The sequence below is a fragment of the Grus americana genome, chromosome 3 (genome assembly GCF_028858705.1).
Source record: "Grus americana isolate bGruAme1 chromosome 3, bGruAme1.mat, whole genome shotgun sequence".
Classification (NCBI taxonomy): domain Eukaryota; kingdom Metazoa; phylum Chordata; class Aves; order Gruiformes; family Gruidae; genus Grus; species Grus americana.
Window position 1 is genome coordinate 36,709,825 of NC_072854.1, and position 23,226 is coordinate 36,733,050.

A 23,226-nucleotide genomic window follows, 5' to 3' on the forward strand; every position below is an offset into this window, starting at 1 on the left:
CTGGCTGCATCAGGAAGTGATAGGGTAAGGTTTGTCTGTGACTTCAGCAGGAGAATGAAACGGGGAAGAGAGTCTCTGTGGTTATAATAGCTGGACCAGAGTAAATGTGGGTATCGTGTGAGTTTCTGACTACAATGTGGTCAAGATACATAGAAGCTGGTTCTAACTTAGTCCCTGCCAGACTCAACAGTGCTGTAATGAAGCTACTTCTGGCTGATGGATCGTTCAGATCTGCTGAGATCCTGTCAACTGCAGGTGCAATTGTTAGCTTAATGTAGGAAGTGCATAAGAAATGATGTAGGATCCAACAAACAGAATGCGTGTGATGCAGCAGCTAATTGGCTTCTGGAAGCAAGGTTTTTAACATCCCTCCCCTATGCTTTGTATTGGCATTACTTGTTTACCTCAGCAGTGTAACTGGTATCTTCCTAGTTCCAGGTAAGAAATGGCAGTTAAAGAAATGTATCTGGGACATGAAGGTATTTTGACCCTCGCTTATGGAGCAGCCCCTCATTTACAAATAAAAACATTTACATTGTTCTTTGTGATTTTAGTTTGCCTGGGAAATACAATGTTTTAAGCTGTTGTTTCTTACCCTTTCAGCTTGTCTTTATAGCATGTTTTAAGCTAGCCTTAGAAATTGCTGTTTGGAATTAGCAACATGTGAGATGATCTCGTTAATCTGTCTGCTCAGCTGATAGCCGTTTTGGTTGAGCAGAGTTAATCCTATTACTAGACCTCACTGTCCGCATGAACATCTTTAAAGAGAAAACATGCTTTGAAAGAAACTGTATTTTCTAGGATGAAGGAAGATGTATGTGCAGGATCTCCAACATTCATCAGTTAGCTTGCTGCATTAGTTAATGAAGTTCTTAGGTAATAGAGTGGAGGCAGAACATTAGGCAGGAGGCAAAGGAGGTCAGTGCTGGAAAGGGGGTTAAAGTATCACAATTAGATGAAGTCAGCAGACGTGATATATTTTGTTTCTATTTGTCATTTCCACAGTGAGTGTTTTCATATGTTTATCTTGACAGAAATAACTAAAAAAAAAAATCACTATTAAATAACTTAAACTGAAAAAAATACCCACTGAGTTTTCTGTTAGTTGAGTTAGTGAAAATTGTAGCTTATCATTCCTGATTTGTGTCCAGGCAATTTCAAATCCAATTTGTTCTATTAACAAACACTGTCTGTTTTACTGCCTGCCAGTTCTACGGTCTCACCAGGAAACTGCCTATGTACTTATTGTGGCTTATTACACATTACAGACATACAATACAAATTGGTCAGAGCCATTGCTGTTGCTCTAAATGTGTGGGAGCTAGACAAGGCAGAGCAAAATAGGTACACTATTTATTTTGTTCAGGTTATTTCGATAGAGGTTCACAAGCATATGGTGTATGAGCCATGACTCAATGTAATGTTCATAGCCATCTGTGTTAGTAAAAGCATTAATAGTTGGGGTTTTTTTTCTCCCCATTTTCTTTTGAGTAGATAACCTCAGCAATATGCACAAAAATATTATCTCAGAATAGATTTTTCTGGCTAGGACATTACCATTTGAAATAATCACTTTTCAGAATGTAACTGCAACATAGAGGAAGTTTGTCTTCAGTGTTTTCAGTAAGTATCCAAAATGGGTTGGTGTCAGCCATTTGAGCATCTGAGAGCTGGTGTAAGAGGGGAGAAAGATACAAAAAGATGACCAGTGCTTACCGGTTCACAAAACATCTTGTACCACAGGGGGAGGTACAACAGACAAACTCCATGGAAAATGTGAACAAGACCTTGAAATTTTTCTGAGTCAGTGTAATTGCAAATATGATCATCAATCTATCTTCTCGTTTTCTCAGTCTTCTGAGATGCACTCCCCAATTTTTTGTTACAAGTTATGCTAATGAATTTTGAAATAAAGTACGCAGCAAGAACCATTGTTATTTCCTGTGAACAAGATAAGAGCTGTGAGCACACAAGAACACAAATCATTTTACTGATAATCCAGTGCTATGTCGTAGCACTGACACTATGATAATTTACATATTTTGATGACTTTACAATTTGTTGTTTCATCTTAATGACATTGCTATAACATTGTAAATATGTGAGAAGAGAGTCTACATTTCAGACAAATCAGACACGTGTACCTGGTCTTCTAATTTACAGTAGGGTAAATCTGAAATTACTACAGTTACCTTGCTCTAGTTAGTGCTATGTAAGAGTAGGGAAGTGCCTAGTGCAGGTTCCAAGAGGGAACTCATGCACTTTGTGTAAAGAAAAGTAAAGTGGAGATAATCTGGAAAAGATGGGGAAAAAAAAAAAAAGAAAAGGACAAGTAAAGCCTAAATAGATAAGTAGAGCTGATGTTTTGGGTTGGGTTGTTGAGCATTGAAACCAGTTGTGTCTTGCCCGGTTCCTTACAAGGCTCATCCTCAGTTAGTTTTAGTGGCTTCTGCTGTAGCACTTTGTTGTACAGCTATGACATACAACTCAAATCATGGGTTATTTTCCCACAATGTTAAATCTCGTTGCGGTACACAATGGGTTTCCCCATCCTCCTGGATTACACACCAAGTATACCCTGGCCCCATGAACAGGTTTGACTTTTCCCAAGGGAGGAGCAACCTGCGCTGTCTCTTCCAGCCACTGTTCTCCTCAGCAGAGAGGCTTTACCCACTTGACTTGTTTGATCATGGCACATGTTTCACATTCATGGATAACCTGTCCAATGGCTTCAATGGTCAGGTCCACCCCTTGATCACAAGCCCACCTATACATTGCATCTCTTCCTGATGTGTCGTGGGCTCACTGAGCTATGAATAGCTCGCCTTTACATTCCCAGTCCAGGTCCACTTGAGCCATTTCACTGCTGGCAGCCTGGTCTACTTGCTCCTTGTTTCCATGTTCTTTGGTGGCATGGCTCTTGGGCATGTGAGTATCTACATAACATACTTTTACAAAGAGGTTCTGTACCTAGTCAGCAATGTCTTGCCACAGTGCAGCAGCCCAGATGGGCTTACCTCTGTGCTGCCAGTTAGTCAGCTTCTGTTGCTGCAGCCACCCCCACAGGGCATTTGTCACCATCTGTGAGTCAGTGTAGAGATAGAGTACCAGCCATCTTTTGGCAATGTCCAGGGCCAGCTGGATGGCTTTCATTTCTGTAAACTTCTCTCCCTCAGGAGGAGCTTCAATCTCCTTTACTAACTGGGTCATCTTTACCAACTGGGTGGACCTATGCTTCCATTCTTTCTTCTTGACTGCAGGAACAACTGTTGTAGTTGAGGGTTGGATTTCTGATTTACCCACAGTGTCTGTTTGTATGTCCTCAGATTCAGAGACCCTCTTGTTCCTTTGAGCATAGGCCTAGGCCTACCCCAAGCCCCAACACAGTGCTGGAAGTTGTGTCTTTATGATATATGCAAGGCATCCTTTCTTCAAGTGGTCTGCCAATTCAACAGGATTCCACATCTGTTCAGGAGTGAAGTCCCAAACCATCGGAGGTGAAAACTGCTCAAATACTCCCCCACACCTTGCCACGCAGGAATTGGTTGTGTCATGGCACATTCCTGTGTGGCATTCCCAACTAGTTGGTTAACCTTCTGAAAAGCCAAAGTCAGCATCACTGCACATACCAATACAACCTTCTGGTTACATTGGGATGTTCAAGACATTGAAGGGCCATTGCAACAACGGTGGAAACCTCTGTCCTAGAGAAGAGGAAGATGCCATTCTTCATTTCCTCCACAAAGTGGCTCCTGCAGGAGAAAGATGTAATTGCTAATTGTCTCCATGAGATGGTTCCCCCACAGTGCAGGAGCCAAATACCAGATTAGGCTCAAGGCTGATGCTTTTATCATGGCATTCAGGCAAAGCAAAAGAAAGTGATAAACAACACGGCAAACAGCAAAAGCTGAAAACAGCCATTAACGAGCTCTTGAGTTTGATGTACAGGAAGAAAGGGAGCAAGCAACAGAGCAACCGAGGGGAAAAAACAAATTGGCATCAAGAACAAGAGAGTCAACATCGTGACCAGTAACATGGAGTAACAGCCTGCCAAGTAACAGTTTAACGGGTGTAACAGCTGTAAATTCAGTCTAGCACACTCTGATCAAATCTGTCATTATCTTGAACCTTTTTGAGTCCCTGTTCAGGAGCCAAAAAGGACTGTTGTGAGTTGATCCCAGCCAGCAAACACACAGCTGCTTGGTACTCCCCCATTCCCCTAGCAGGACAGTGGAGAAAATAGGAAGAGCAAAAACAGGAGAGGTCATGGGTTGAGATAAAGACAGTTAAGTAACTGAAGGAAAGGGAAGAAAATGAAGTTATGCAAATGCGATCACTCACCATCTCCCAAAAGCAGACCACTGCCCAGCCAGTCTCTGAGCAATGGGTACCTTGGAAGACTCCCCATTTTTTTATGAGCATGAGGTTATATGGTATGGAGCCTCCCTTTGGCCAGTTGGGGTCAGCTGTCCCAGCTGTGTTTCCTGCCAACCTTTTGCCCACTCCCAGCCTACTCTGTGGGGGCGGCAAGGGGGAGCAGAGTGAGAAACAGAGAAGGCCCTGATGCTGTGCAAGCACTGCTTGGCAATAGCCAAGACACTGGTGTGTTATCCAGGCTGTTTTAGTCACATATCCAAAACACAGCACCATAGGGGTTGCTGTGAAGAAAGTTAACTCCGTCCCAGCTGGACCCAGTAAAAACATGAAGACTGTAGTTCATTTTCTAAGTTTTCACTACCTAAATCCTTGCTTTCAAGGTTACAGAAAAATTTCTAAATGCTCTATCTCCCATTGTGAATTTATTTTACACAGCCAGATCAGTGATTTTGTGTGTGAGTTACTCAGATTTTTCTAGAATACTACTGGTAGGATCCAACACAGTACTAACTATTAAGTATCCTGCAGGTTAAAAACACTATTTAAAAGAATGAACAAATAATTACTTATCCTTACTTACTTATTACTTACTGTTACCTTTTTTACACAGACCATGGAAAGTCGAGACAGATGGAGAGATCACTGCAGTTCAGTGCCTTAGGGCCAGCTTCACAAAGGGACTATAGCATGATGTCAATCACTGAAATGCCTAAATTTTGCCATGTGGCTTCTGGAGTGGAATTTGCAGCCCCCAGCTAGGGCTCTAGCTTCTTCACAGTGTAGGTGAGGTGCCATGTACATGTATCCAAACAAGTACATATATCCAAACAGGATCTGTAGTAGCCAGAATGCTGGACTGTTCTTAAAGAAGAAAGCAAGAAACACTGGAAAAGTCATGTCTGAAATTAGGCCTGTGTCTCACACCTCCCTCTTCTGCTTTCTTTGAAATCTCCACAATTAAATACACAACACTTCTTAGACTGGAAGTGACTCCTGGATCTTTCAGAAGATTGGAAATCTCCACTTACCAGTGAAACTGCACTCTAATTTTAACCTTACAAAGCTGCAAGTTAACACTTTGAAACAGTGACAGTTTTATATGCAGAAATCTGCCAGTGATGTGAGATCGCCTGAAATTTAGGCCAACCAAAATTAAAAGGAAATCTGTTTCCAGGTGGGAGTTTGAGCTGAATGGAAAATATTTACATAGCAGGCTTTTTTTTTTCTCCTGGGTTTTTTGGTTGGGTTTTTTTTTTTTTCTTGAAAGCTGCTCATATGGTTTAGAGCATTGGGGTAGGTCCTGATAGAGTGCCTAGTGGGCAGCAGTAGAGACAGAGATATGTGATATTTATTGTCCTTCCCTGAAATGTAATATATGGGTATCAACTCCGTCAAAACAGTGAAGGCCTATAGACAAGAAAGAAATAAAATAGGCTGCTGAAAGAGGTGCACTGTTCTCAAGAAACTATTCAGCACACAGGCAATTACTGTGGCACTGATTTCTTTGCACTGTTAAGTATCAGTCTCTTGTGTTGTTTTTTTTTTTTTTATAAAGATCCTGGAAAGATTCATACACATTTCTTTTTCTTCCTTTTTTGATATGTGTCAAATGACAAATCAGTAACTACTCACTGATAAGAGAAAGAAGAGAGAAGAGAGGATTTAAGAAAACTGGCTAGAGGCCACCTCAGAGTTTCTGCGCTGGCCTGTTGTTGGGGAGTTTGTCATCAAGCCTACAGATACAGAGAGCTTGAACTCTGTCTCTCTAGATCCTCAAGCAACGTGGCAGAATTCACCTCAGCAGGCCTGCTGTAGTGTCTTTACTTCAGGAGCTAGGGCAGTTGTGAGGCTAATTTGGTATTCAGCAAGTCTACATTTGGTTCCCTGCACCCTTGGAGTTGTCTTAGCTGACTCACTTAGAATCTTGGGGGTCTGGGTCTGTCTTTAGAAGAGGGATAATCTCGCTAGATAAGAGTTAGTGTGAATTGCTCAGAGATGATGCTGAAACTTTCTTGATTAATTATTTTTCCATCAGTGGTAGAGTTTCCTGTATGGCCAATTTAAGCTTTTTGTTTGAAATCATTCTTAATTACCTTTTGCAGTTGCACTGGAGTAGTTTGTGGCTCACAGGTGTCCACAGACCCTAGGCTGAATGGGGCCAGTGACACAGCACTGTTTATCTTCCTGGCGAAGCGCTTTTCTCAAGCAAGGAATATAGAAGGCAAAGCTGGCGTTGGAGAGCGACCTCTGCCCATGTACCTTCTGCATGTTGACAAGATACTGTTTGTTACGTCTCTTACCCATGATTTCATGTAGAAGGATGAACTACCATAGTTAACTCCCTGACATTTCAGTCCCTTCCTCTCTCAAACTCCTGTCATGGTCTGATTTGATAAAATTCTTGTCCAAACAATTTGTAAAATAAGATGGTGAGCTGGAAGGTGCACAAAAAAGGGAGGTGGCACCAGTTATCATCCATAGTACTTACTGATTGTGCCACTAACTCCCCCTGAATATTCCCCTGCCCCAGGTGGGCACTATACCAGTTTGAGGTCTTCAGTGCTTGGATGGGGGAAGCCCTTCTGCATTTTGATTCCCTGTCTTAGAGGTGAGGGATATCGGTTCTTAGAGAGTTGGTGTCTGTGTACCCTGTCATGGTTGCTGAATGAATGACAAACATCACATCAGCCTGAGTTTGCCATGTACTGTTCACACAACAGAGCTGCAGCTGACATCTGCTTCTCTTTTATTAAAGCCTTTGTTTTTGGAAGCCTACAACAAGAGATTATGGAAATAAACATCTGGCCCTTAGGAGAGAAGTAACAGGTTGCTTTGTAGAGTCAATTGTGTAAGCTCTTTAAAAATCCTGGGCAGAGATCCTATCAGAAGGTTAGCTGGTTGAAAACTGTCATGTTTAGACTGTCCTGTGTTATGCAGACAAGATCTTCTTATTTTTGTGTGTTTATATAATATTAAAAAGACTCATGCATGCACACACACTTGTTCTCCAAGGAGAGCTGTGCTGAGTAAGAGTTTTCCATTGTAATCCTAATCAGATCAGTAAATGAATGTCATCTGTCCTAGAGAACCGGACTGCCCTTTACAGGAAGGTTGCTAACAGCTCATTCTCAATGGCATACAGTATTAACTCAGTCAGTAGCAGAGTGCTGATTCAATGCATTTAATTTATGAGTTCCCCATTATTACTTGTAAGAGCAATTACCTTGCTTCTTTTATAAGAACGAGGAGATCATAATCGTATATGAAAAAATTGTTGCCAAAGAGGAAGAAATTCAAACAGCATGCCAAGACACTTAAGTGCTGTCCAATAATTAGTGCATTTAAAAAAATCTGTATAAAAAGCAGTGCAAGCTACATTTGGGTGGGTTCCTTCTTTTTCTGCTTTTTGATGTGGTAAGCGATAAGGATTTGTCCGAGGTGTGTAACAAGCTCGTTCCTTCTCTTGTTCTGAACTAAAAACAACCAGCGACAAAGCCAGCTTGCTCTTTTAAAGAAACTTACTGGGAGGAATTTTATTCACAGTTACTTTCTTTGAAACGCCATTAGATATAATGTTCTCCTAATCTCACTTGCAATAGTAGTAGATAGACAGTGTCTGTATAATTGCTAATTGTAAATGCAATCTACTTTGTGTTAATGTTTTACTTTGACCCAATGCCATCACGCTTGTGTTATGTTCTTTGAAGCACGAATAATTATTTATGCTGACCTGCAGTACTGCCAATTTTAACTTTGGTGTGCAGTAAATAGTATCTCCCAGCAGTGACAGTGTTTATTTAAACAAGCCTCAGTGTACCTGCTTAACAAAATGCTGAGCCAAATTAATTATGTCAGTGTCTGTAATCACATCACTACAGTGATCTGGTTTCCAAGCACCAGGAATACAACCCACTTACGACCTTCACATCACAGTTGGGATACAGCTACTGTTGTAGCCAAGTTGACCATTGTGAACTTGGCAGTTGCTGTTGAGAGAAGAAGCTACCCTGGAAGTGGGATTTCTAAGGAGGAGAGGATTCCCAAGGACCAACAGTTTTCCTACTGGAGTAAATTGGCGTAAAACCCACATGAATGCCAAAAGGATGTAGGGCATTTGTGTCATAATGAGGAGTTAAATCCAGATTTCCTGAATGCTTGTCCATTATCTCAAAGACTAAGTTGCTCCTACTTCACTGTAGCATTTGGGCAGTGGATTGCTGTTGGGATTTCTGCATAGTCTAGACATTAAGAGAGTTCTCCTGCCTTTGATTAATCTGGTTTTAAAGAAGTACAAAACAACCACAGCACCTTTTGGTTTCAGGATAAACTGCAAGGACTCAGGTTTTGAAAACAAAACTATCTAAGCGTGAGGCTTGATTTTGCTTTTTTTTTTTCTTTTTTTACTAGCATACTAAGTGGACAATATCACTTGACTTTGCTGATTATTTTAAAACTTTGTGTAAAACACGACTTAAGATAACACAAGTGGCCTTAACTGTGTGAGACTGAAGGTCCATCTAGCCCAGTTTTGTCCCAACAGTGGCCATAAGCATATCTCTAGAAAGACTACAAGCAGGTCAAGCATACAAAATGCTTCTGTTGAATATTCTCCCTGTCCTTGGCTATTTTTTCTGAAACAAATATAACTTTAATGTATTTAGTAATTCTTACTACATTTGTCTTTCATGAATTCAGCCTTCTGGTGAAGCCATGTAACCATTTAGCATCCTTAATGTGCTTTGGCAATGTGCACCGTGGGTCCACTGAGCTCTGCATCTAGTACCAGATCATCCTGCCACCACAGTGAGCTTCCCAGCCTTCCTCCCATTACCACCTGGGGTAACATTGCTCCTGAAGACTTTTGCAGCCACAACCTGCATCTCTATCCTGGTTTAGAGTCACTCAGCAGGAGTAGGGAAAGCAAAGAAATGCTTTATGCCATGCCAGCAAGATTTTGCTTGTCTCTGTAGGTGAGCTGTTGAAACTTCAGCACAGTTAGCTTTGCTGATTTTCAACAAAGCATTCTGGTGGTAAAACAGGGGCTGTGTCTTGCTCAGACTACTTGGTGATCAAGCTGCCATTGACTGTAAAGGTGAGGAGCCAGGCCTAAAGCAGTCAGATGGCTGTTACTCTGTTAAGAAACCTTTTCTGACTTGAAATAGCTTTTTACTTGCCTTATTTATACTCCTGTCACTTCTGTATCCCCTCAAACCATCCTGAGATGTATTTTTTTCTCCTAACTGGCATTTGTTGTTTTCTGTAACGTTTCATACCCTTGTCTTTGTGATTTGTCACCTGTATTTGTATGGCTTTTCAACTTTTCCAGAGAGACTAGCATCTGTGCATCACTGATGATTCACATCCACTGTCTCTATGTCCCCTTAGTTTTAGTAGTCTTAATCAGCTACTAATGTTGCCAGAATTTTATACGTTGATAATGTGTAATTAGCAGCTCTAGAAAGCACCAAGGATCATAATTTAAAGCAATACAGTCAAAATTATATTTGTGCACATAGTTGCCTTTTGAAGTGGGGCAGCGGGTGGCAGTTTGCCGTGCTTGTATATTTTTAGGTTAACAGCTGCTTTCTGAATGCCTCCAGGGCATCAGTGGGAGCCACTTCCTTGTGCAGGGGCAAGACAGCGCTGCTCAGCCAATCCCAGCAAAGCCACAGCACCCTCTGGCTTGGTAGAGCTGCTTGGCACAGTAGCAAGGGGATTGTAGTAACTTCTTACCGGCAGTGAATCCTGGTGCAGAAACAGGGAACCACTGCCTTGCCAAAACCAGTGGATGGTGGTGTCCTTCCTCTGTGGGAGGCAGTGTCCTGCCGAGTTTTTCCAAGTGGAACCCGTTGGCTCGCAAGCAAGTTGGGCTCTTGCCTGTGTATGAAGCTCTCAGCTTGCACTGAGCTTGGCACCATTTTCATTCTTCAGCCTTTGCATCTGCTGCTGGTCGCAGTGGGATGTTCCTTATGTGAGACAAGAGTTTTCATGTCCTCACCCATGAATTTAGTGTGTTTACATGCAGCCCAAATCTGCACAGATTTTCTGTCCTTAAAAAGATAAGGTCAAAGGCAGGATGTTTTTGGAACATTGTTACCTCCCTTGTATTACAGGGAAAGCTAGGGATGCCCACTTTGAACTCCTACTACATGCCAAAGCAAAACTGATGAGTCCTTGAGGTCATGTTCCTTGAGATCATGCTTCTCAAAAATCTCTTAAGAAACTACCATACTAAAGTGACTATTTTCAACTTTCCTAGGATTATTATGCATTTCCTAGGATTATTATGCATTTTTGTAACATTTTTTCCACATTTGAGTATTTTGGGATCATAGGTTTTCATTGCATTGTAGGAAAATTTTCCTACTTAAAATTTTACTGTTGCTTTATCTAAAGCATACCTTCATATCCCATGAAAGTAAGAAAGTGTCAATAGCATTTTAATGTGTTTTGCAATGCAGATATTTCAAAACATCAGGGAGATTACTTCTGGTGCATAATCTCTTGCAGTTATTAAATATTCCTCTCCTTTTAAAATGAATCAATCCACTGGGTTTTGTGCTCTTTCAAACATACACTTCCTCATTTTAGTTCATTGTTTAACCTTCGCAGTTTTTTCAGTAAGTGAATCTAGGTTTGATAATCTGTAGAAATGTGGAAAAAACATACTAAATCTGGCCTGGATACTTCTGCAAGTAAAAATTGATAACTAGCACAATTTACAGAGGTTATGGATGTTCACAGATATTGGTGGATTAGTTGAGTCACAAAGTCATTGTCAGAGCCAGGAATGCAGCCTTATTTCTTATGACAGTATTTTCCTACCCTGTTTTTCTTTCCAGTTTATTAACAAAGAGTGAAAAACCCATGGTCTTACACCAATGGTGCTTTTAGAGCTAACTGAAGTACTGGGATTAAGATGCTTCAGGAGAGCCCCAGAACTTGAAAATGGTGCTGAGAGATGATGACTCACCTGAACAAACAGAGAGCCTTCTCTTGGACAAACGATTGAGACAAACAGGTGTCTGGGAGTTCATGAAAACTGTCTGTGTGCTTAGGAGGAAAGGGTGCTCTTAGAGGGGAGTGAAAATGATGTCATGCTGCTGCAGAAATGCTCTCAATAGCTGCTGGCCCACAGGTTGGCTGCTTATAGTTTACAGGGCTGTAATGAGCAGTTTAAGGCAATTTAAACCTGCCCTGATATTAAAAGGGTGCCCTTGTTCTTCTGACTGTGGGTTCTACTCATCCACTGCTCCCCTACCTTCAGCTCCAGAGATAGTGTGACTTACCTGTAGATGAAGCCAGTGGAGAAAATTAAGGTTATTTCTCAGTTAGATCAGGCGCTGTCTTCACATGTGGTTGCTGGTATAGCTCATGTCCCTCATGGCTTTTCATCTGCTTTAGCAGAGTTAGGCTGAACCTTTTTCAGGTTTAACAGTGTCCATGCAGTTTATCAAGTCAAGGGCATAATCGAACATCCTTCTGCAGCACTTCAGTATTACTTATTACTCCTCTAGGTATTCAATGATTACATTGTCCTCTTTTTACCCATGGCAGTGTTGGGGTTGCTTTCAGCACTGTTTCAGCTTATGCCGTGGCCTAGCTGTGAGATCTATTTACTTTCTGGCTATTAATTGTGAATTTACATTAATTCAGAAACTAGCATCAGTTTGTCACCTTTAATGATTTTTTAATATATGGAAATGTGTCTATTTCCGCTGTTCAATTATATGTTTAATTTCAAGGTTAGGTAGGACAGACCATACCTAAAAGTAACAGTAAGGGAACTTAAAACTGTGTCTAATATCTTCATATGTTAGCTTTTTAAAAAGTAATGGTAATAATTCTGTCCTCATAATGATAAGCAGCATCTGTCTGCAAAGTCTGTTTTCCAGTCTGTGATGCTGATCGTTGCAGGAGATTCTACCTTTCCTTGCTCCAGAACTGCTTTATTCCTTGAAGTGTTTCATTCCCCTGGAAGTGAAAACAAATAAACTTGACTCTTCCCATAGAGTGAAGTGAGTAGATGGTATTAATTGTAAATTATGTATTGCACATAGAGAAAACCATGGAAGTGAAAACTAGATAGAAGAAAAGTGTGTGCTCTGTCTTGTACTTGGCACTGGTGGGGTCGAACCTCGAGTATTGTGTTCAGTGTTGGGCCCCTCACTACAAGAAGGACATTGAGGTGCTGGAGCGTGTCCAAAGAATTACAATGAAGCTGGTGAAGGGTCTAGAGAACAAGTCTTCTGAGGAGCGGCTGAGGGAACTGGGGTTGTTTAGTCTGGAGAAAAGGAGGCTGAGGGGAGACCTTCTTGCTCTCTACAACTACCTGGAAGGAGTTTGTAGCCAGGTGGGTGTTGGTCTCTTCTCCAGAGTAACAAGTGGTAGGACAAGAGGAAATGGCCTCAAGTTGTGCCAGGGGAGGTTAAGATTAGATATTAGGGAAAAAATTTTCACCAAAGGGTTTTCAGTCATTGGAACAGGCTGCCCATGGAAGTGGTTGAGTCACCATCCCTGGAGGAATTTAAAAGATGTGTAGATGTGGTGCTTAGGGACATGGTTTAGTGGTTGGACTTGGTAGTGTTAGGCTAACAGCTGGACTTGATGATCTCAAGGGTCTTTTCCAATCTAAATGATTCTATGATTCTATATACACATGTGTACGAAAGCTGAAAGGATCAGTAGACATAAGTCTTAGTCCTGAATACTGACTTATTGCCTGAGTCATTACTGCACAGCAATATGTCATCTTTTAAGAAGGTGACGACAAAAAGCCATCTTAAGAAGAAGGTTTACTCCTTCTACTTATGTAACCTAATATGTCTGAGGCCTCCTGACCACCATATGCTCCTGCCAGCCTCTGTGTCTTTCAGGGTAGATGCTTTTAGTATAGAGGGTTAGGCTGGGAAACTGCCTCTGTGCAGCAATTTTTTTTCTTCCTGGGCTGAGATTATTTGAATGATTATGTGACTGCAAGGTATCACTTTGCTAGGACAGTTGTGTTCACATTGGTACAGCAGTATATCGTTATGGAAATGCTAGTAAAGCATCTTAGTCTAGTGCACCATAAAGGTTTTAAGAGATATTCTGCACATCTGCAAAATTACTATGGATCTCATGGGAGGTATATTATCCCTGCAGTGGTGACTATGTATTTTCTGTGTGAACAATCTTTTATTTTAGGTTGGTAGAGAGAAAAAAAGACAAGAGAAGTAAGGTCTTCATCTACAAGGACACACTTTCCTTACAAAGTTATTTCACAAAATACCAACCATCCTTCTGTAAGGATATAATTTGGTATATTTCATAGTTGGGTCTGGCAGGTGGGATGTAGGGCTATTCGGGGATTCACACTGCATACTGGGAAGCAGAATGCTTGCCCAGAACATTTCTGCTTCCTGGTTAGGATCTGAGAAACCAAAATGTAAGCACAAGTAGATATTGGCTAGGCATGAGTAAACTCTGGTTAGAAGGTAAAAGAAGGTTCCTGATCTTTGCATATCCTGTGATGGCCTTCCAAGAACAGCCAGATCAGAGAAGGATTTCTGCTTTTCAATTACAGCTGCTTCTGTTTACCTTACATGGTCCCCTGTGATTGGGGGTGGGGTGGTGGTGGTTTGTGAGGTTACAGGTTCAAAAGAAGGCAGGAGTGGAAGGAGGCAAGTGGGCAAAGCAGCTGTTGCTGGGGAAGAATTGAGGTCTGGTTTCAAGGAAAGTATCTGAAACTAACAATGAGAGGTGAGCTTTCAAAAAGTAATGAGATTAGAGGATAGGAGCCAAAGAAGTGCTAGCTTTGGGGGTCAGGTGCATTGGGAAAGACTGTTACAGAAATTGGAAGCATGTGGAGGCATGGAGACTGCCTGATACTATTCTGATTGAAAGCATGTATGTGCACAGTCAATATTTAAAGGTATTTATCTTGTTGAATGCTTTCAAGTTAAGTGTAACTACTAATCTTAGATATTAGAGATAATTGCTATTTAGTGATGAGCACATACCTGAAATTTCCTGTCACTTACAGAGTATTTTACATGTCAGAAGTGGTTAAGATCAATATTTCCGTCTTGCAGTTATGTGGAGGAGGAAAAGAGTCTGAACCAGGTGCTGTATTGTTTGCTAGTGGTCATAGAGGAAATCTTTGCCCGACCACTAAGAGAACCTGAAACTTCCTGGTTTCTTGCCATATGTCAAATCCATCCACTGAACTGTGCTCTGTTTTTCTCTTTTTCCTTGAAAACTGAATATTGTCAGCTCATCTGATGATAGAAGATTAGCAGGTGTCCAATGCAATAAACAAATCAGTAAAAGGAGCAGTAACACTTTGAGATAGGAACCTGATCTTAAGCAGCTGAAACCTAAAAGGAACTTAATCATGATAATGAAGCTTATTTTTTACCTTTTTATACAAGTTTCTTTATGGTAACATTTTATATTTAACTATGTGGTTGTCCAAGGCTGAGATATGATTGCTGATTTCAGAAGATACAATGGTGACGAAGTCTCTGTTCCACCACAGAAAAAATAAGGAGTTCAGCTGCTGTGGGACTTCTTGGAGGTGTCCATTTCAGGGAGTATTTTGTTTGCTAAAATACAAATTGGAAACCCGGTCAGAAACTTATTTGCATTGTTAGGCACTTAAATACCTTTGAAATATACTCACAATAGATTTCCTTTGAATGCAGGTCCATGTTTGTATTTTTCTGTCAAATAAAGTAGTGAAAGGTGTTGTAGTTAGAGAATCTATGTGGTTTTCTTTGCCGTTGTCGTTGGTGATATCATTGCACTTTAGAATAGCTTTTAGGTTTGCATAGGAGAATATGGGTAAGTATCAGTATTTTCCTGAGAGTTATTATGTATCACCCTTTAGTCTAATACATAGTGTGGTAAGATCAATCAGGGAAACACGAATACAAATGTTGACTTTTTTTTTCTTTTTTCTTTCTAGGATTATGATGGTTTTTTTGAATCAAAGGAGAGCAACACTGTCTTCTCCTTTCTTGGACTGAAACCTACTTTGGCATCAAAGGTCAGTGTAGTATTGCAGACTTTTCATGGAATTCTTGAAACATTGAGATTGAATTTTCTTTGAACCAAAAGAAATATGCGTGTTCGGATGCACCACTGCCTTGATCCATACCTTGTCCATATCAAATTCATGCTAATGAGATAATTGAAACTGTTGCCATGAGAAGCAAAGCATGTTAAATGAAACCAAGCATATACATGGGAGTTAATTTGAGACAGCAGATAAATGAAGTTTAAAAAGTGCATTCTTCTTCACATTATCAGTGTAAATTGAAAGCAACCAGGAGATGAAACTAGGATCTTAATCACTGTAATATCTGCAGCTTATGTCACCAAACATCATCTTACTGGGCTGCCTGGCATAATGGCTCAACCAGGACAGCATTTATTTGTTAGGCATTAATTTTATTTTTTTTAAAATGCTGAAGCAGTCAGGAGTTACAGCAACTTTTTGGATAAGAATTAAGTTTTAACAAATGCATATATACAGGTCAGAACACAAAGCCAGTTAACATCTTTCTGTTGAGGGCAATTTAGTAGAGGAGATTTTATTGCCATATGGAAGCCTGGACACTCGTTCAAAGAGACTGTACAGTGCACTTTTTGGCAGTAAATCAGACGTATAGGAGAGGACTTTTCTTCCCTTGGCCACTGCAGATACAGCTGGTTTTGGTAGTAGTACTGTTTCAGGCCTGGATGGTAGCTCTTTAGTATCTATAGAGTTCCTCTTCTTCCAGGGAGTCGTTTATTTATGGACTCCATGAGGGAAAGGATTAGGAGGGAACCTCAGCAGGCAATCACAAAAGCAGGTTATTTTGGCAGCCTTGCTTAAAGCTTCGTAGCTTGAAGAACTAGTCCTGGGAAAAAGATGATGTCCTACTGCAATCAGAAATAGCAGCTTCTATGCAGCTCTGTTCCTGGGAAATAACCTTTTGTTGGCCTGGAGGAGTGTGTCTATAAACTCGGCCAGACAGCTGCTTCAGTCTGGTAGTTCTTCAGAGTGATGCATCCTCAGCTGCTGTGTGGACCAGAGTTAGGGGCACTTTATATGCAAAAGTCACAGACACAGGAGATGAGAATTTGTTCATAGCATTAATAATCCTTTTTTTGTTTTCTTTTTAGTAGGAGTCAGAACCCTAGAAAGTCTATCTGAAGTATTGACAAGCACACCTCCTGGATGAATGACCCTGTTCTTCAGCACACAGCAGCTTCCCTAATGGATCACTGTGATAGAGCAAACATGCATCATTAGTAGTAGTCTGCTTGCCATGAGACGGTGCTCTCCAATAATCTGGAATTAATAACATGTATATGAAACAGGATTAAGGCTGGGCTACTCATCTTCCTTTTTGAAAATACTCATTGTTGATGTTTCACTTTTGTCTTTGGATTGCTTTTGCCGCTGACACTGACATTCTAACAGACATGTATGTTTGAGAGTAAGGAGTGGAAGTGTAGGGCTTCTGTTGTTCATGGATATACTTATGTAGTCAGATTCCGTACCTTTTTTAATTCATCCAACTACTGTAGTTGAAATTAGCTCCTCAGGATAGTTAAAGTGCCGGTGGTTATTAGAATGTTTGTGCTGGCTATGATCCAGAAGGTAAAAATCATCAATCTTAAGATCTCAGTCTAAGCCAATAACTCCCGTATTTTTGCTCTACATTTATTGTGATGTTTATGGTAGATCATGTTTATTGTAAGAGACATGGGCTGCTAACCCTGTTCATGAAAACTTGATTCCTCTCATGATACACATTGCAACCGACTGTTTAAAAACAGTTCTTACCACAGAGGAGGTGCCAAAGTGAAATATTTTGACACAGTTCCTGTTACAAATGCAGGTGAAATGTGCAGGAAAACACTTGGTGGAAAATACTGGGTAGTTCAGAAGAGGTCTTGTAGCTAATGATAATATTAAGTTATCTCTTAACTGAGAGAGACTTAACACCCAAAGTTGGAGCTCTATGGTTGGGCTGTCTTAAAATGAAATTTTGCCAAAACCTTGAGTTTACCTTCAGTAACACACAGCTCCACCATTAGTCACATGAGAGTCGGGGGGACACTTTGAAAGCCAGGGCTCAGTCCCATAGATGGTTAAGCATTCTACCATGGCCCAAGAGGATGCCTAACTTGCCCAGCTGTTTTCCTGGTTGTATCCCCAGGTGTGGAAATTTGGAGTTGCCTCAAAGGCAATGAGAAGGCTGAGCGTGTGCTTTGCTGGGTGAGGCCACGATGGTCAGCTCAGCTGAGGAACAGGAGCCACGTAAAGGAAGTGGAGATTGTTTCAGTGGGACTGCATTGATGCACATAGCAGAACTTGGGCCCGTGACTTGCCAATAACCATTACAAAATGCATTCTAGACAGAAGTCAAATTGCATTATGCATTTTGAGACAAGTCTGGCTATGAAAACAACAGCTATGCTGTAATGTAGCTTTTACTCAAATGATTTCATAATGACAGGGTAGTGCCATTCCAGTAAATGTCCTTATGTCTTTGGGTAAATGAAAGACAACCATTATGTGGGAAACCTTCTTTGCAATCACAGCATCACTCAGACTGTGTGGCTTGAAGGAAGCCAAACTTGTAAAAAGTGTCAGAAAGCAACACTGTCTGTGCAACAAATCACATATTCTGTTAAAATCAGTAACCATGGCATCCGAGACGTGTTAGTTGGAAGGGACAGCTGGAGGTCATCTGGTCCAGCATTGTCAAAATCAGGGCTAACACAAACGCTAGTTTGGGTCAGATATGGGTTTGTCTAGCAGAGTGTTAAAAATATCCAGAGATGAAGATCTCATAACCCTCTAGGTAACCTGTGCCAGTGCTGCAGTACTCTCCTAGTGAAAACTTTCTTTTAATGTCCAGCCTCAACTCCTAGGCTGTAATTTGTGGCTGTTGCCTTTACTATGTTTTCTGGCGCTCACAGGAAGAGATTGGCGCCATCCTTTTTGTAACTGCCCTCAAGATAGTTGTAGGCTACCATTAGATCACCTCTTAGCTGCCTTATTACCAGACTAAACAAAGCTGGCTTCCTCAACCTTCCTTCATAGGCTGTGTGCTATAGGCCCCTGGCTGCTTTGCTTTTGTGGAGGGCTACTCTTTCCAGTTTGTTCACATCCCTCTTGAACTGGGAGAAGGTCCCAAGAAAATATTTCAAATGTGGCCTCACTGGTGCTGAGTGGAGGGGGATAATAACTTTCTTCAGCCTGCAGGCCACACTTCTCCTGAAGTAGAGTGCTCTGCGTGCTTTCCCCTATTTGCAGTGAGTACGTTGCTGGTTTGAGATCAATCTGGCATTCACTAAAATCCCCAGGTCCCTTCAGCAGGGCCATTACTCTGTCAGTCACTTCCCAGCCCATGCTGATGCTTCGCCACCCCCAAGGGCAGAAGTTCCTACTTGTCCTTATCAAACTTCACGAGGTTTCTCATTGGTTAGCCCAATCCTCAAGATTATTGAGATGCCACTGGACTGCAGCTCCGCCAGCTGTTACCCACCACTGAACCAGGTTTCAGGTGTCATTCACAGATTTGCTGGGGGTCCACGCTAGGTCAGCATCCAAGTCCCTGCTGAAAATGCTGAACAACAGGAGAATTGTAGCCTCTAAGATTTTGGACAATGGCTTACTTACAACAGCAGAGGTATGACATGAACAATGTTCATGACTACCATTGCTGGAGTAAAGAATAGGTTACCTTCCTGTTCGCGTTGCCTCAGCTACAAACTGCTTACAGCTGTGTGGCTTTACCCTCTAGTGCAAGGCAAGAAAGCTTTAAAAAAGGAGATGTTAAAGGACTCTTACCAGTTTCTCTTTGGATCCTCTGGTGCCACCTCAGCTCAGTTAAAGGGCTAGATGGAGCAAGAGCACACACGGATTTCAAGTCCATGGTTGTATTTACTGGTCAAAATCTTATCTACAGCACCTTCTCTAGAGGAATCCTGAATGGGAGTTGATAACATGCATATACATATATGTATATATACACTTATGTATATGTACATGTGTGTGTATATATGTATGTATACATATATGTATGTGCATTTTTAAGAATTATGTTGTCTGTGGTAAGTTATTGTGACATTCTTGTCACCAATCCTATGTTTTCATGAGACTTGAATTTCACTATAGGAAAGGAATGTGACATGAGGTGGAGTTGTATGTTGTTAATTTCACCAAGTTCAATATAACTATTCCTAAAATAAGGTTAAGGAAAAATATTTAACTTTGCAAATGAATACAGCTATAAATTTACATAATTATGCAGTTGATTACAGAGAAGCCATCCTGGATTTATCATGTACTTGATATGTTGTAAACTTTGACAACTGCCTGAAGTCCCAATTTTGAAAAATTTACCTAAGTGTGTAAGTACATCCACGTGAGTAATCCTGGGCGAAATCCCAGGCTTACTGATGTGAAAGGCAAAACCACACTGATTTCTCCAGGGATGAAATTAGTTTCACAAAACTCCTCTTGAATTTTGATAATTGTAGAATAGAAGCCTCTCGTTCAGTGAGGAGCTAGTCCTGTTACAGCTGTTAGGTAAACCTAGCTTATTTCAGAGCACGCACGTGGGCACAGTCAGTTGTACTCATTGTTGGACAACACTAGCTCCAAAGATACCCTCCTTGCTTGCATGGATCAGCAGTGTAAGTGCTTTTGAATTATAAGTGGCTAGTTTAAAAAAAAAAAAGTATATATGTTGCTTGAATGTGAATTTAGGCTGTTGTGTGACAGCCTTATTTTTGTAATTAAAGCAAGTAGAGTTCTAGTTTGTTACACAAGATGATCTGGAATTTTTTAAACTGGTTTTGTAATAATGAAATGTAGCTATCAGGTAACTGCAAAGGTCTGTGGAAACTAGAGCCATTTATTGAAAGAACTAGCAAATTCTTAATTTTGTTTAAAATACTTGCATATAAAGGTATGCTTGAGAATCAGATGATCCCAGTTTTTAGCTAATACGTGTAAGTACCCCACTTTTTAAAAGGGAGAGCAGTGTGAATTAAACTGTAACTCTTTGTACCTAGCTAAAGTTGCTGTGTGGGCTGACGTGCACACACGCGTTCACTGTATCAGTGGCTTCGATAGAGGTGTTTTTGTTTGTGCCACACACTACTGGATAGTGCCTTGCAAGAAGGAGGATTGTTTCTGTAGGATCTTCTCAGATGTGCTTAAACTTTGAACTGGGAAAGGGGTAGGTTCTATATTGCTATTTTTGTAATAATGCAGTAAATTGATTTTGAGGCCTGAGTCAAAGACATATATGCTTTGTAAGGTTGAAACAGTTTTTGATGAGTCTTCTGAACTTTTGATTTTTCTTAGTGTGGCTTTCTCTTTTTTCTTTTCCTTTTTGTTGAATCAAATCTTCCAAGGGAAGTGGACCTGGAGTAAAACCCCTAAATCCATGTTTACACTTTAAAATAACTTATCTGATTGAAGTATTGAGCAGTCCAAGTGCTATCACTGGAATGAAGAGGAGCTGCCGGGTTCTCAGTGGATTTCTTGGTCGTCCCTCCCTGCCCTGTCCCCCCCGCCAGGCCATTTATTTAGGGAGTCCAATTCTGGGAATACCGTGATTCAGAAGTAGGACCCTGAGGTTTTAGGCAGTGCCTTGTGGCACTTCACAGGAGTGTGAGAGTGGGGTCATCACCAGGAAAGTGCCAAATCCCATTAGTCTTCAGTGACTTGTCCATTGGTTTCGCTAGATCTTGGCGTGAGCAGTGGGAGGAGGAGGGAGCCCGGCGCATTTGCCCTGCGCAGGGCAGCAGCAGAAGGCACGGTGCAGGATGGCCCACAGCTTGTTGATGGCACCCTGTGCAGTGGTTCTCACAGGGTCCCATGGCTGGCAGTGCCCTGTGTGAAACCACATGGCACCGCTCTCCACGGGACTCCGGCTGCATCATGGCCTGTTCGTCACCCTCTTGCATCATGGCCTGTCCGTCACCCTCTTGCTCCCTGAGGAATTTGGGAGGGGAAGTGGAGAACACCTTCTTGAGAGCAGTCCTTCAGCCAGGGCAGATCCAGCTTACTCTCTTCTTCCTGTTCTTTACCTCTTCCTAATGTGCTTTGACCTGCCTGCGTGCAAAGCTTCCATTCCTGACCATTTGTAACATCCCCGTGGGGCTGCAAACGCAGAGCTGGTGTTCACCTTCATGGCGTCACTGTTCTGTAACTCGGTGGGGGAGGGAGCACGTTGCATCCTAGGCCGTGTACACGTGGAGTTTTAAATTATGTATTAAACCTGTGTTCGTCTAATAAAAAACGTCATTCAGAAAAGACATTTGGACTGTGTTTTATGTGCCAAAGAAAACAATGAAGAAATACCAGTCTTTATTCTTGCTGCAGCTCCCTCTGGTGACAGCCTGTTGTGGATGGAAGCACTGCAGAGCCATTCGCCTGGAGTGAGTGAGCCCTATTCTATAAGATGCTAAGCAGCTTGGATCCCCCTTGGCTCAGAGGGAATTGCAGTGTGCAGAATACCTGCTGGGTTAGGGTTCAGGTCCTCCCCAGGTAAATAGTAGTAATGAAAAAAAAAAAGATGATTTATTGTCTTCCATTTTTGCACATGGGTTAGTTGATAAATACCATGGAAATAAAGGACAGAGCCTTTGGGGCAGCTTGGGCAGTGGGGCCAGGAAGTTTTCACGCACTGAAGTTCTGCTTCTCAGGCTACTTTGGGAGTGCTGCTTTTTCTTGTCTGAAAGGAATGTCAGTTCCTGGTTTGCCTATCCACTTTGCCAATCCATAGAGGGTATTTAAATGTGTTTTACCTGGTAAGTGGCTAACTAAAGGTAGAGGTTTGCATCATTGCAGTCTCCTTGATTCTCAATCTAATCTAGTGTGTAATTTTTAATACCTTATCCTTCCTGTCTAAAACTTGCCCATTATCTCCAGCGTGAACACTGCTATGAAAACTCTACTCATGTGTGGCTTCCTCTGCACCCTGGAGCAATGTTCCGTGCCCCCTGTTCTAAGACAGGGCGAGTAAAAGATATGGATGGGGAATGCAAGCCTGAAATGAGATCCTCAGCTGACGCAGGATCAGCAGCACCTCTCTGAAGCACCTCTGCTGTAGCAGCTCAGCTGTTGTGGCATGGTGGGTAGCAGCAGCCAGATTTTGCTGTGGGGGTGGATGGGAACTTCTTGATTTCCAGAGAGGAAGATGAAGAGATGTTCTGTATCACTTTGCTCGTGCAGCATGACTGCCTGTGCTCCGTGTGTAAACCCGTGTCACTGCCGTTCCTCCTACATGGTGGCCAGAGAACACACTGAGGCCACTCAGCGGGCAGAGGTCACACGATGCGGGATGCTTTGCCACTGGCTGTCATCCTCCCATGTGTCCCCAGCTCTGCGTATGCTCTCTGTGCCAGGGGAGCATCAGTGGGCTGAAGTACTTAAAAGTCATGTCAGTGTTTGCACACATGAATGCATGCGTGTGTCTGTCAGTCTGTCTACATGACCTCCTCGTACCTCCCCCAGAGCAGTCCCTCTGGGCTGTGAGAAGGTTCTCCTGAACCTGGCACATTCACTTGATTTGCTTTCTAGGTGCCGGAAGGACTTTCCATGGTCATTCCCTAGACTTGAACTGAGCTGTCGCTAAAGGTGCCTTCACGCTCTCATCGGAAGTAACCTCCCTCAGGCTGCATGGTGCGGCACAGTCTTCCCTAAATTAATTACTTCAAAGGTGAGCATTGCACATAATTCAACCCCTTGATGAATTTGGGAAACATTAGGAAATTGTAGGATTAAGGAACTAGCACCCTAAACAAAAAGTCACCTGCAGCCTCGAAAAGTTGTGTTTAGATGGCAAGAAA

General features: G+C 41.8%; 1 protein-coding gene across 2 annotated transcripts in view; it reads left to right on the plus strand.

Moving 5' to 3' along the window:
- The window catches only part of SH3BGRL2 (SH3 domain binding glutamate rich protein like 2), a 45,601-nt gene extending 23,913 nt beyond the window's left edge, over positions 1-21,688 (plus strand). The window contains exons 3-4 of one of the 2 annotated variants that reach the window (XM_054819412.1): positions 15,326-15,406; positions 16,531-21,688. In XM_054819412.1, the coding sequence (XP_054675387.1) occupies positions 15,326-15,406; positions 16,531-16,545 (96 nt within the window). In that variant the 3' untranslated portion in view covers positions 16,546-21,688. Of the gene's footprint in view, positions 1-15,325; positions 15,407-16,527 lie in introns of both variants that reach the window. The other variant, XM_054819413.1, reaches the window with a different exon arrangement.
- Positions 21,689-23,226: the final 1,538 nt, after the last annotated feature.